This window comes from Lissotriton vulgaris, chromosome 8 (genome assembly GCF_964263255.1).
Source record: "Lissotriton vulgaris chromosome 8, aLisVul1.2, whole genome shotgun sequence".
NCBI lineage: Eukaryota > Metazoa > Chordata > Amphibia > Caudata > Salamandridae > Lissotriton > Lissotriton vulgaris.
The window spans coordinates 1,236,611,529-1,236,623,598 of NC_141696.1; the positions used below are offsets into that span (position 1 = coordinate 1,236,611,529).

The 12,070-nt window shown below is 47.2% G+C and overlaps 1 protein-coding gene across 2 annotated transcripts in view; it reads right to left on the bottom strand.

The window, feature by feature from the left end:
- The window catches only part of B3GLCT (beta 3-glucosyltransferase), a 1,059,223-nt gene extending 1,050,814 nt beyond the window's left edge, over positions 1 to 8,409 (bottom strand). The window contains exon 1 of one of the 2 annotated variants that reach the window (XM_086935136.1): positions 8,085 to 8,409. In XM_086935136.1, coding sequence (XP_086791262.1) covers positions 8,085 to 8,133 — 49 coding nt within the window. In that variant the 5' untranslated portion in view covers positions 8,134 to 8,409. The remainder of the gene's footprint in view (positions 1 to 8,084) is intronic. The other variant, XM_086935137.1, reaches the window with a different exon arrangement.
- Between the last annotated feature and the right edge of the window lie 3,661 nt (positions 8,410 to 12,070).

The window sequence follows — 12,070 nt, forward strand, 5'->3', positions numbered from 1 at the left end:
CAAATAAAAAGAGTTTTTTTGTACAGCAGAAATAGTAAACTTGCATATTTGAAGTTGCTCTCTTAAGTGATAATAAAGGAAAAGGCGGCTCAACACAACAAAATATTTGCCTAGGATCACAAAATTTGAAACCAGTTAACGAGTCAAGTACATTACAGTTAGGTTGAGTATATTTTTTAAGTTACTAAACCTGCAGGTCTAGTAACATTTTCATGATTTTTCAAGCCCTAAATAGGTCTGCAACTCGTAGGGAAGGAGTGAATATACACACATAATTTCTAGGTATACCTGTTATAAATATACTCAATTCAACCGCCTACACACCACATATCTCACACCACATCACCTTAACACGATGCTGCATTCCACTGGCATTAGGTGCCCCAGATGTCACATGATGGATGCAGACTTTGCCCACACGGCTGATATGTCTGGTGATCCTCCAATTATGGAAGTGGGTCATCTCTGCCCTGCAACAAAGCCTAAATAGACAGGCATTGTATGGAGTGGAACTCTGGCTCCTGGGGTTACACCGTAGGCAAGCAACCAAGAAGGCTGGCAAGAGATTCCTCAATCTAGAGCTAGGGGTAGCTCATAGGGACATAGCCAGACATTGGTGGTCACAGAGGTCCCCCCACACAGAAGGTGAAAGTCTGATGTGAACACCAGGGTGCTGGCAGAGAGAGACACCATATGCCTAGTGGAATAAATAGTGATATGCAGGAAGCCACTAACAGATCAATGGAAGGAAGTAGTAGAAAGCTTCTTAACGGTGAAGACATAGAGAGCGCCAAAAGAAGTATACACTTAGGCTGCAAATGAAGAGTACACCACCTTGGTTGGGGCATCTTGGGGGGATGCACCCGAATGCTGAACCATGCCAACTTTGCCCTGGCACAGGCCCCTACAAGAAAAACCTTATAGAGATGCATTTCCCCCACATAGGCTATGTTAAGGCAGGACACTTAGTACATGAATCACTTACATTCTCGCTTGGTTTAGTTGAAGAATTTGTCTGAAAGTTTAGTTTCATGTTCTGTTTCAATTTTCTTTTTTCCTCTCAGCTGTAAAAGCCTTGATTTCACCCTAACTTGTATGTGTATGGTAATGTCAATGTAGCTGGGACCGTGGTGGGCACTAGAGTTGTGTCTCTGATACATATGAAAATGTCCAATAATAACATGTTAAAAATAACTCATTTCCCTATTCCTGGAAATTTGTGTTTACATCAGTTAGACCTGGCCCTTTTTGCAGATTTATCCCCAAACTTTTTGCCTCTTGCCTTCTATTATTCTGACCCTGTTTTCATTGGCTATAGGACTCTGAGCTCTTTACCACTGCTGATCATTGCTAAAGTCCATATGCTCTCTGTATAAATTGTGAATATGATTGGTTATCCATAATTGGCATATTTGATTTACTGACAAGTCCCTAGTAAAGTGCACTTTGTGTGCCTGTGCCTATAAATCAAATGCTACTAGTGGACGTGCAGCACTGGTTGTGCCACCCACGAGTAGACCTGTAAATGTATCTCAGACGTGCCACTGCAGTGTTTGCGCAAGCAGTTTTGAATTGCTATGTTGACCTGGCAAGTGCACCCACTTGCCTAGCCCAAATCTTCCCTTTTCTTTCATGTAAGGCACCCTTCAGGTATGCCCAAGGTACCCCATATGCAGGGGGCAGTGTATGTGAAAGGTAGGACATGTACTGGTGTGAGTTACAAGTCCTGATAGTGAAATACTGTGTATATCGTTTTTTTCACTATTGAAAGGCTGTCTGCCCCTTAGGTTAACATGGAAGCTGCCTTGTAACATCTTACAAGCATAACTTTTCATTGGGACAAGATAAATAAATTGAGTTTAGGCTCTCTGAACTCAGAATTTATTAACACACCTTTTTAGTAAAGGTGGTTTTTAAATTGTGTGCTTGAAAATGCCACTTCTTAGAACGTGGGAATTTTCGTGCTTTGCCATTCTGTGTGCCTCTGCCTGCTTATGTATTTACTGTCTGGTTTTGGAGTGACAGGAGCTGGTGATGTGCATTCATTCTAGACAGTCAAAAGTGGGGTTTAGGTGTGTCCTTCCTTCCCAGGGTGACTTCATCGCTAGGCTGAATAGACCTTATCTGTATTCAGAGGGGTAGGACAGGGTTTTGCTAGCACCTGAATAGTCTGCATCTCTTTTGCACATTGCTGTCACTATCTCCTCCGGTCAAGCTGGACCAAGGAGGCCAGGACTGGTTTAGACTGGGCTCATAGATCCTTGCCACAAAGTGAATAATGAGAAAATATAGTATAGGTATTGTTGGATCCTAAACACCAGGACTTTAGATTACTTCTTGAAACAAGACGACCCCGTCAAAAAAAGGAGCTGAAGAACTGTGTGAGGAGTGCTGCCTTTCTGTTGTTAAGGGGTGGGTTGTCCTGCATTTGCTGCTTCTATCTGTGGTAGAAAAAAAGGACTGACTCTTTTTGCCCTGCTGTGGTATCCTGCTTTGGAAGGTCTACAAGGGCTTGCGTGTGCTTGCCTCCTGGTGGAAGTCTCAGGCAAATGAAAGACTTCAAAAAAAGATCCTTGTTGGAACCAATAAGAAACTCTGCTGGAGTAAAAGCTCTTGTCGCCAGTAGCTGTAATTCCCAGCACTGTGATCTGCCTGTTTTTAAAATTAGCGCTTAGATTTTGAAACCGGCAACCAGGGAAGCATATGTGGAGAGCTTCATGCTTCCCATATTTGAAGGGAGGGTGCTGGTTTCCCCCAAATCTACCAGTCAATGCCTGGGGATAGCTGTGTACTTGCCGCAGGTTGAAGCACTTGGTCTGTGCCTACGAATGCTTGTGTCTGCGTTCCAGCCTGCTGTCTGCGACCGAGGCAAAATCTGTGCTGGCTGCCTGCAGTACTGGCACAAAGAACAGCTGGTGGGTGTGCTGAGCTCCCTATGAAGCCCCGCCTGTTGCATGGCCGCAGCACCGTCGACATACCCGCTAGGAGACCTGAGAGAAGTGCCGGGGCTCACGTGAAGGAAGCGCCTGCAATATTGAGGCCGCTTCCACCAGCCAGTTGTCATTATTGCTAGGAGCAGGCCAGGCTTCAAAGGATTGTACGCCTGGCCCGTCCTCAGACCAGTGATGGTGCCAGCAGTCCCCAGCCCTCGTAGAGTCGAAGGGAGATCTCTGGGGATATGACACAGCTGCCCCGCCCTGCCACTGCAGGCGGGTAACTGCCATTTGCTTTCCATACATGCGAGGAAGCAGGATCTCTCTGCGGATCGCTGTGAAGGTGCGCATCCCCCCTTGTTTTGGTACATACCTTGTGGGGGCGCCTGGTTTCCATCGTGGTAGCAGCACTTATCTTGTTTAGAGAACGGCGTAAGACCTGGATGGAAGCCCCGCCTTCATAGAAACACAGAATCCTTGAAATTACTGTATTCCCTGTATTAGGTGCCCATGTGCTCCTGTGCCCTATGTGTGGGTTTTATTTACCGCATCACCCATAATAGAAGTGCATGTGCGCTATATCATTGTGATAAATACATTTGAGTCGATTTAGTGTGAACTGTGATGACTACATACCCACATATGGTGAATCATGTGTTTTTCTTGGAATAACTAAACTGCTGCATTTACAGCCCTGATGTTATATGTGTCGGTTTTTGCCTTGCAATGACAGGATAACAAATATTATTTCAGGACCTGCATAATATGTACAGTGATGGTGTATAGTATCTCTATGTAGTGTGCAACATATAAGCCTTATCTTATAGCACTACGTGTGATGTTATGACAATTGCCTTGTTGGCAAAGTGATTTATGGTTCATGTTGTTTTGATCTATGTTTATATACGACATATGAGATCTTTTTATATACTACTGTGTGGAGTGTGTTGCGCAAACGCTTTACACATTGCCTCTGGGATAAGCCTGACTGCTCTGCAAAGCTACCAAGGGGGTCAGCATGGGTTATCGTGGGAGGGTAACCCCCTAACCCTGACTAGAGTGGTGGGTTCTGCCTGGCTTAGGTGCATACTTTTGCCAACCAGAAACCCCATTTCTAACAACATCACAGACACTTTTTTCTCAGCAGCAGTTGATTTACTAGGTCAAAAAAGAGATTAGCAGTAGTGATTTTTTTATGGCATTCATTTGACAGCATGTTCTTCTGCATCCATCCATTTAGTGACTATATACTGCTGTTGAATTTGGCCCTTCTGGCAGGTTCACCCCTGAACTTTTTGCTTTTAATTGTGACTTGGTGTTAGTGATTTTTGGCTTCTGCGTACTTTACCACTGTGTCCCAGGGTAAAGTGCGTGCGTGTGGTGAAGTTAGCCTGCCCTCCCATAGGAATGCATGGGGAATGTATGTGACCCTGGTAGTTCTTGATGCGTGGGGAGTGCAGGTGCGAGTTTGGTATGTGAGGACTCGTGTGATTAAATGCTGCGTGATGATGTGTGCGGCGTTAGTGTGTCTAGTGTGGAAGTGCCACTTCTAGAAGTTGGCATGTCTGTGTAATTTATGTGAATTGGCTGTCTGGCTTGTGATTGGCTGGAGCTGGCTGGTAAGCCTGGCTCCAGGAGTCAGGATGGGTCTGCGCCAGTGGTGAGTGGAGAGATCTGCATGATTGATGTGAGGGAGGAGTGCACCTGGGACCTGAATAGGGCTGGGCTTTCCCCAAACAATGCTGGCTCTGCCCCCTGTGGTGCGACTGATGTCCCTAGCCTGGCCAGTGAATGAGAAGAGGGGCTGAGCACAAGAGTGCTCCAAAACCAGCTGAGTCTGGTTTTTCCCCCCACCCTGCAGACACAGACAAAGGAAATGTGTGGATAAAAAGGGTCTGTGTCCCCATGCAAGTTGTTCTCTTGCTGATCCTAATTTGAGGGGGTGCTGCTGCTGCTGCTGGGCGCCAGGAGGACCGCCTCTCTGCCTGGAGAGCCCTGTGAGCTGGCCCCTAGGCCCAGCCTTTGCCCCCCCCACCTCCTGCAAGGACTTGTGCTGGACTTCTTTTGGACCAGGGACCTTGTTCCCTAAAGCGCCTGGGCAGCGCTTGATTTCTCCTCCTGCGGAGCGCTGTGCTTGGCAAGGACTGCTGGGGGCCTGCAGCGCAGAGAGGCTGCCTTGGGATTCCACCCCCTTGTGTTGACGTCCAGCAGGTGCCTACCCTGAATTATGGCTGCCGTGCTGCGGGTCATTTAAATAGCGCGGGTGCCTACCCCGCGACAATTGTCGAGTTTGGAGCACCCTGCGATTTTGCCACTTTGTTATTTACCCCTGACGGGTGCCCACCCCGCCAGGGACCTTGCCGCTTTGTTATTTACCCCTGACGGGTGCCCACCCCGTATTTGTGCAAGCTGCATTAACGCCCCAGCTAGGGATAACAGAAACTCACCACCGCGGACCCCCCCCCAGGAAGTCAGGCATTCTTGTCCGGGACGGGGGCGGGGCCTGCGGTGAAACAGGAAGTCCCGTGCCCAGCCCGGCAGCCTGGAGAGACGTTGGGAACCCCGCAGGTTCCATCCCCGAAGTTGGCCGGACATCGCTGCAGAGTCCTCCGCAGCAAACAGGGAAGCCGCCTAGGGCAGCGCGGGGCCCCGGTAGTGAGGGAAGCCCCACACCGGTACCGGCCATACCCAATCGTCCGCCAGGGAGTCCCGGCAGAAAGAGTAGAGTTCTCCCGCAGACGTCCCGGTGAGTGAGGTCCCGGGTTGTTGGTTCCTTGGAGGTGCGGGGCTCCTCGCATCAGTCACCGAGCGGCCCCGGCTGGCAGTGGGCCGCTCCCACAAAGCTCCCTAGTTACGAAGGGGCACATCGGGACATATTGTCGTTGCCCGCTCACACGTGGGGAGCACTCGTATTTAAGGCCCACGAGAGGCCCCTACATTCCAGGGGCATATTGTGTTTAAAGCCCACGAGAGGCTACTACATTCCTGGGGGCATTGTTGGAGGGTAGTGCGGCCCCGGTTGGCAGCGGGCCGCTCCCCCCAGCGTGGTGACATTTGTTCCTAGAGCCACGGGGCTCCACCTGGTGAGGGGGCATTTTTGCATCTTGAGCTCACTGGGCTCCCACGTGTCCTTGGGCCGCATTGTTTATTGAGAGCCCCCAAAGAAGAGCCAGGAGGCACGCTGGTGCCAGGCTCAGGTCCTACAGCTGCCCAGCATTTAGTGGGCAGCTGCTTCGTTTAGGCCTGATCTTTTGCGCATCTCCTTCGGCTGCCTGCGCAGCATGTCCTGACATTTTGGACCCAGGGAGTTTCAGCCCCTGAGAGGCCAAGTTGGCCTGGGGACCTTTTCCTGTGTAAAGCTTCTTGCCTATACCTCTGAATGTGTTCTTATGCATCATGTGTGAAGCTTCTGGCCTATACCTCTGAATGTGTTCTTATGCATCATGTGTGAAGCTTCTGGCCTATACCTCTGAATTTTTTTTATGCATCATGTGTGAAGCTTCTGGCCTATACCTCTGAATGTGTTTTTATGCATCATGTGTGAAGCTTCTGGCCTATACCGCTGAATGTGTCTTCATGCATCAAGTGTAAAGCTGCTTCCCTAGAACTCTGAATGTGTTTTCATGCTTAGGAGGTTGTTTTTCCTAGTATATGTGATGCTGGTGAGTTCATGGTTCCCTGCGTAATATTTGCCTAAGGTGTTTAGGATTGCGTATGTGGTACTTACCCTTTACCAGTGGTTACTGGTTGTGTGCTACATTTGTTTTTTGGTGCTACAGTTATCATATGTTCTATGTGCTAAGCATTATTCCTACCAAGTGCTAATTCTACCAAGTGCTAGTTCTAAAAGTGCTTATTTCTGACAGTGGTCCGTGTGGCCCTGTCCCGTGTACATAATCCCCTGTAAATTCTGCCTGTGCCTATGGCACATTGTAAAGTGTGTGTTTATTATCTAATGTGTTTGGTATAATACAAGGGCTATTTTTATATATAACCTTGTGTGGAGGTTCCTTTGTGGTGGGCCTTGGGTGTTGTTGCTGGTTGCACGCGCAAACACTTTACACATCGTCTCTGAGATAAGCCTGACTGCTCATGCCAAGCTACCAAGGGGGTGAGCAGGGGTTATCTTGGCGGGTGACTTCCTTGCCCTGACGTAGAATGGTGGTTTCTGCCTGGCTTTGGCGCAAGCCTTAGCCAACCGGAAATCGCCATTTCTAACAACTGGCAATCGGAAACTATACAACGTCCACTGCATCAACAGCCCATCAGTTTTTGTTTTACCTTCTTATCAGATCGAAGTAATATTTGCACCTAAAACCCACTCCTTGGCTGTCTTACCAGGACAATACATGATGTTTGTCTCAGGGTAAATGCATATAGTTGGCTAACATTTCTTCAAATTACTAATTTATATATACACATGATACAGGCAGGGTCACTGAAAGTATGCTATTGCGCGGCAGTGCGTTTTTCACAGTTATAAAGTTGCCTCATTTGCCATATAATCCAGCATCTGCTGTATAATCTGCAGATTTTAACAAAAACAATGTTGTTTCTAGCTCAAACGGTTCAAAATTTACTGACAATGCAGCAATATGTGTTTGCGCACAGTACACGGCCCTTTGCAGAGGTTAACTTGTTACATTTATATTGCTCATTGCTGTATTTTGCAGTTAAACTGGTACTGATGCAGTGCAACCAGTGACCAGACAGTGTTAACCAGTGTATACATGACAAAATAATAAAGTAATACTATCACAAAAAGTACCGCCATGCAATCTGCTTTTTCTCGCCACATAATTTACTCAACCCTGCCGCATAATTTGGCCCTCCTCTGCCACATAATTCCAGTGGCCCTGCATATAGGTAACAAATCAATAGAGCAATGACGCCGCTGTCGAACAGTACTGTGAAATAAAATTTCTATCTGCGTCCTCCTCAAAGGGTTCTTAAAATTATACATGCATCGCCTCTTGCCTTTTAAATACGAAACAATTTGAGCTATTAACACTTTTGATCCAGTATTTAACAAAAGATCAGTAAGTTTTGCAAGCACATTCACTAAAGCATCTAACCAAAAGGAATTACACTATTGAGTCGCATGCATAAGGCAAAACAAAGCACCGATTATTTAGGGGATTGCTTACTTACGCAAGGTAAACGTGCAGATGCATAAGGCAAATAAGATGCCTCCCAGCATGTTGGCACAGCGCTGGTTTGCACAAGTCAGTGTTAGCGTTAAGTAGAGTATCCTCTCATTCAGCAGCTTCAGGCAGCTGAAGGTTAACAGCAGCGCAGGACACTCCCTCTACTAATATCTGTGTATGAACAGGGCTCTGTGTCAAAATGCAAGGGAGCGGTGTTCTTTGAAAAGGCTGTGCACAGCAGGCACTCCTTCAGAACGGAGGATGGGGATAGTATGCGGTGCCTAACTGTCAGTGCCAATGCTAAAAGCAAGTTCCTGCGTTACAGATGCAAGCTATTTCCTGGTTGGTCACTTCAAGCAGCTTCCAATTGGCCACTGAACGATCCCTCTTGGTTGGCTGTTCGGAATGTTAATGTAGCGCTCAGGCGGCTTGGCGGTTTTGTGTGAACTTGGAGACGTGCTATCGCGTATTCTACTATTCTGAGATATTGATTATATGTCCTAGCTCTAAATTTGCATTCAAATATCAAAAGAAAACTTGTTGTCCTATTGGTGAGGGCTAAGTAGTGCAAGTCTACAGAATTTGTCCATGGTTTTATATTCAGAATTTCCTGCATCTTTGAACCTCTGAATTATGTTTAGTTAAATAGCCCCGACCTCCTCTCGAAATACACAGGTGAAGCGGCCAAAAAAGGCCGCATAAAGGGCACGACTGAGTTGTATTTGTACATTGGCTTGCAATAAAGTGATGACTAGTGGCTACGTTCGGAGGCAGTAAACAAAACCTGAGAAATGTCAACAATTTTGGATGAAAGCAGGGAAAAATAACTAGTGTTTAAAGCAACTGGTGCTCATGTAAATTAGCGCTCCAATGCCCTCGGGTCGAGTTCGAGCTATAAAAAAATCTGCAAAAGAAAGTAGTATGTACATACGGACAGTGTGCAGCACGAGTGAAAATGTGTCCATAATGGTGTATGAACGATTTAGTATACTTTTATTTTTTAATTGTATAGACTAAAAACAAGATAATAACTTCTATTCCTGAACCAAAATTGACAAATCCCGTGCTTTTAACGTTATGAACTGAAACACTTATAATTACCGGTAAATATCTTATTTGGAGCCCTTTCTTCTTCGTTCCAGTGTTTTCCCAGAAGTTCCCATCTCCTCTGACAGACGTCATCGGAAACACTTCAAAATTTGCAAACATTTGTGACAAGAATTTTCAATTCTATTAAGGACAAGGAGGCGAGGATTATGCTTTCTCATTTCTTTAATGAAATGCTCAGCAGCCAATCAAAAAACAGAACTACAAATCCCATGAACACTTGGGAATGACCCTAGAGGAAACACTATATAAGGTCCATAAATCAGTCTTTCTTCCTCTTTCTTTGGGCAATCAGTTCGACATCAAAAAACAATCCAAGGTAAAGCAACAGCATCAGCTCCAAGCAAGCCGCCGAAATCCACAGGATCTTGTAGACGAAGATGGAAGTATCCGGGATCCGTGCGCAAGGAGACAGAGGAGACTCACGAGGTATATCCACCATATCACTTCTGGTCAGAACCTGAAACAGAGACAGAGCCGTAATATCCCAAAATCGAGAAAATAAGATATACAGGGGAGGGAAAAAATCAGAAAATTTCACAACTGTAACAGTATGCAATTTTATACAGTACATGAGAATACTAAATAAGTACAATCCGGGTGGGATAATCCTCGCCTCCTTGTCCTTAATAGAATTGAAAATTCTTGTCACGAATGTTTGCAAATTTTGAATTCTATGTCAGGACAGGAGGCTCCGATTATGCTTGTTTAAAGCTCGTCCACCACTACAGAGGCAACACTAACAATTGGTTTATAATAGAATTGCTTGAAAACAGAGTCCGAAGACCAGTCTGCAGCCTTCATGATGTCAAACAAAGTAACACCCATGGAGAAGGCTTTGGAGGCCATTGCCCCCCTAGCAGAATGCGCCCCAAACACAGAAACATCAATGCCTGCCTCGGACATGAGCCAGCGCACCCAACGAGCTAAAGTAGCTGGCGCAACAGGACGAAAAGGCTTCTGCAAAGCGATCAACAGTTGACCTTGCATATCTGCGCGCAAAGAAGCGGTACTCACCTCGTAATCCTTCAAACATTGTACAACACACAGATTGGGGTGATCCGGGAAGGAAGGATACGTTATGGATGAGGTGTTGGTTTTAGTCCTTCTAGAGAGAGTGAAAGTAACATCTTCGGGAGTGAAGGAGCGGCCCGCCAGGTCTAAAGCCCAAATATCCGAAACACGTTTGCAAGAAACTAAACACAATAACATTGTTAGTTTTGCAGACAACTGTTTCCGGGACAATAGAAGATTAGAAGGCCAGGCCTCCAAGTATCGCAGGACAATCGAAACATCCCACAAAGACACGTACTTCGGTGTGGGAGGTTTCGCAAGGCGAATTCCTTTCAACAGTTTGGAAAGCAAATGATGTTCCCCAACAGGCTTACCATCAACATGGACATGACCCGCCGAAATGGCCGATCGAAAACCATTAACAGTCCGATATGCAAGACCGGACGTGGCCAAGGAAGTCAAGAAATTTATGACTAGACTGATATCCGCCGAAACGGGATCAACTTCCCGTTGAACACACCAATCACTCCAGCGTTTCCATGCTCCTCGATACCGCTTGTGGGTATTGGGAGACCAGGCGTTACTGATGAAGTTGGCAGCTTCGCTAGAAATGCCTGGGATCGACCAACGATCCCTGAAATTCGCCAGGCTAATAACTGGAGAGTGCCGGCGAGAATGAGGGGATGCGGATATCCGAGAGGATCCTGCAACAGATTCCGCTTCTGGGGAAGAAGGAGAGGAGGCGCGCAGCACATTTCCAGGAGAACCGGGAACCACGCCTGAGCTTTCCACAAGGGAGCAATCAGAATCAGCTCCGCTCGAAAGCGTTTGGTGTAAGCAAGGACTCTGGGAAGCATCATAAACGGGGGAAATGCATAGCAAAGAGTCGAGGGCCACTGTTGGAGAAAAGCATCCGTGGCCAGAGCTGATGGGTCCGGTCTCCAGCTGTAAAACTGGGGAAGCTGCGTATTGAGGCGAGATGCAAAAAGGTCCAGGTGACACTGGCCCCAATGATGAAGAATGGTGCGGAAGACTCGAGGGTGAAGTCTCCAGTCGCTGAAGTCCCGAAGATGACGAGAGTGCCAGTCCGCAACCTGATTGTTGCGGCCCGGAAGATACTCTGCAATAACTGTGATCTTCCGGTGGAGGCAAAAATGCCAAAAATCCTTGGCAATCTCCGCTAAAATCCTGGACCGTGTCCCGCCCAGTTTGTTCACATAGCGGACTGCAGACACGTTGTCCATTCGGAGAAGAATGCAACAATTCGCCTGCAGGGGGGAAAAACACCGAATCGCAAAGGAACCCGCCAGGAGTTCCAGGCAATTGATATGGAGAGATAATTCCTGGGGTGACCAACGACCCCCCGTCGAGATGGACCCGCAACGGGCTCCCCAACCCCATTGACTGGCATCCGATTCGATCACCAGTTCTGGAGATGACCCGAACAGGGCTCGACCGTTCCAGGCCTCCATGTGGTCTAGCCACCATTGCATCTCCATCCGCACTTCCTCCGAAAGAGGAATTTGATCTGAATATCGGAGACCTTTCCGGAGATGCTGAATTTTCAAGCGTTGCATCGCCCGGTAATGTAAGGGACCCGGGAAGATCTCCTGAATGGAGGACGCTAGAAGGCCCACTACACGCGCCAACGACCTCAACGACACAGTCTGTCTGGAAATAACAGACGTCAACTCTCTCCTGATGTAACGGAGTTTCTGGTTTGGTAAGAGTAGTTGGCAAGTCAACGAATCTATCCGAAAACCCAGAAAATCGATAGACTGAGCGGGAACCTTGACTAGAAAACCCAGAGACTGTAAGAGGGTGATGGACCACTCCAGATGCTGCAGAAGCTTGAGAGGACAATCTGCC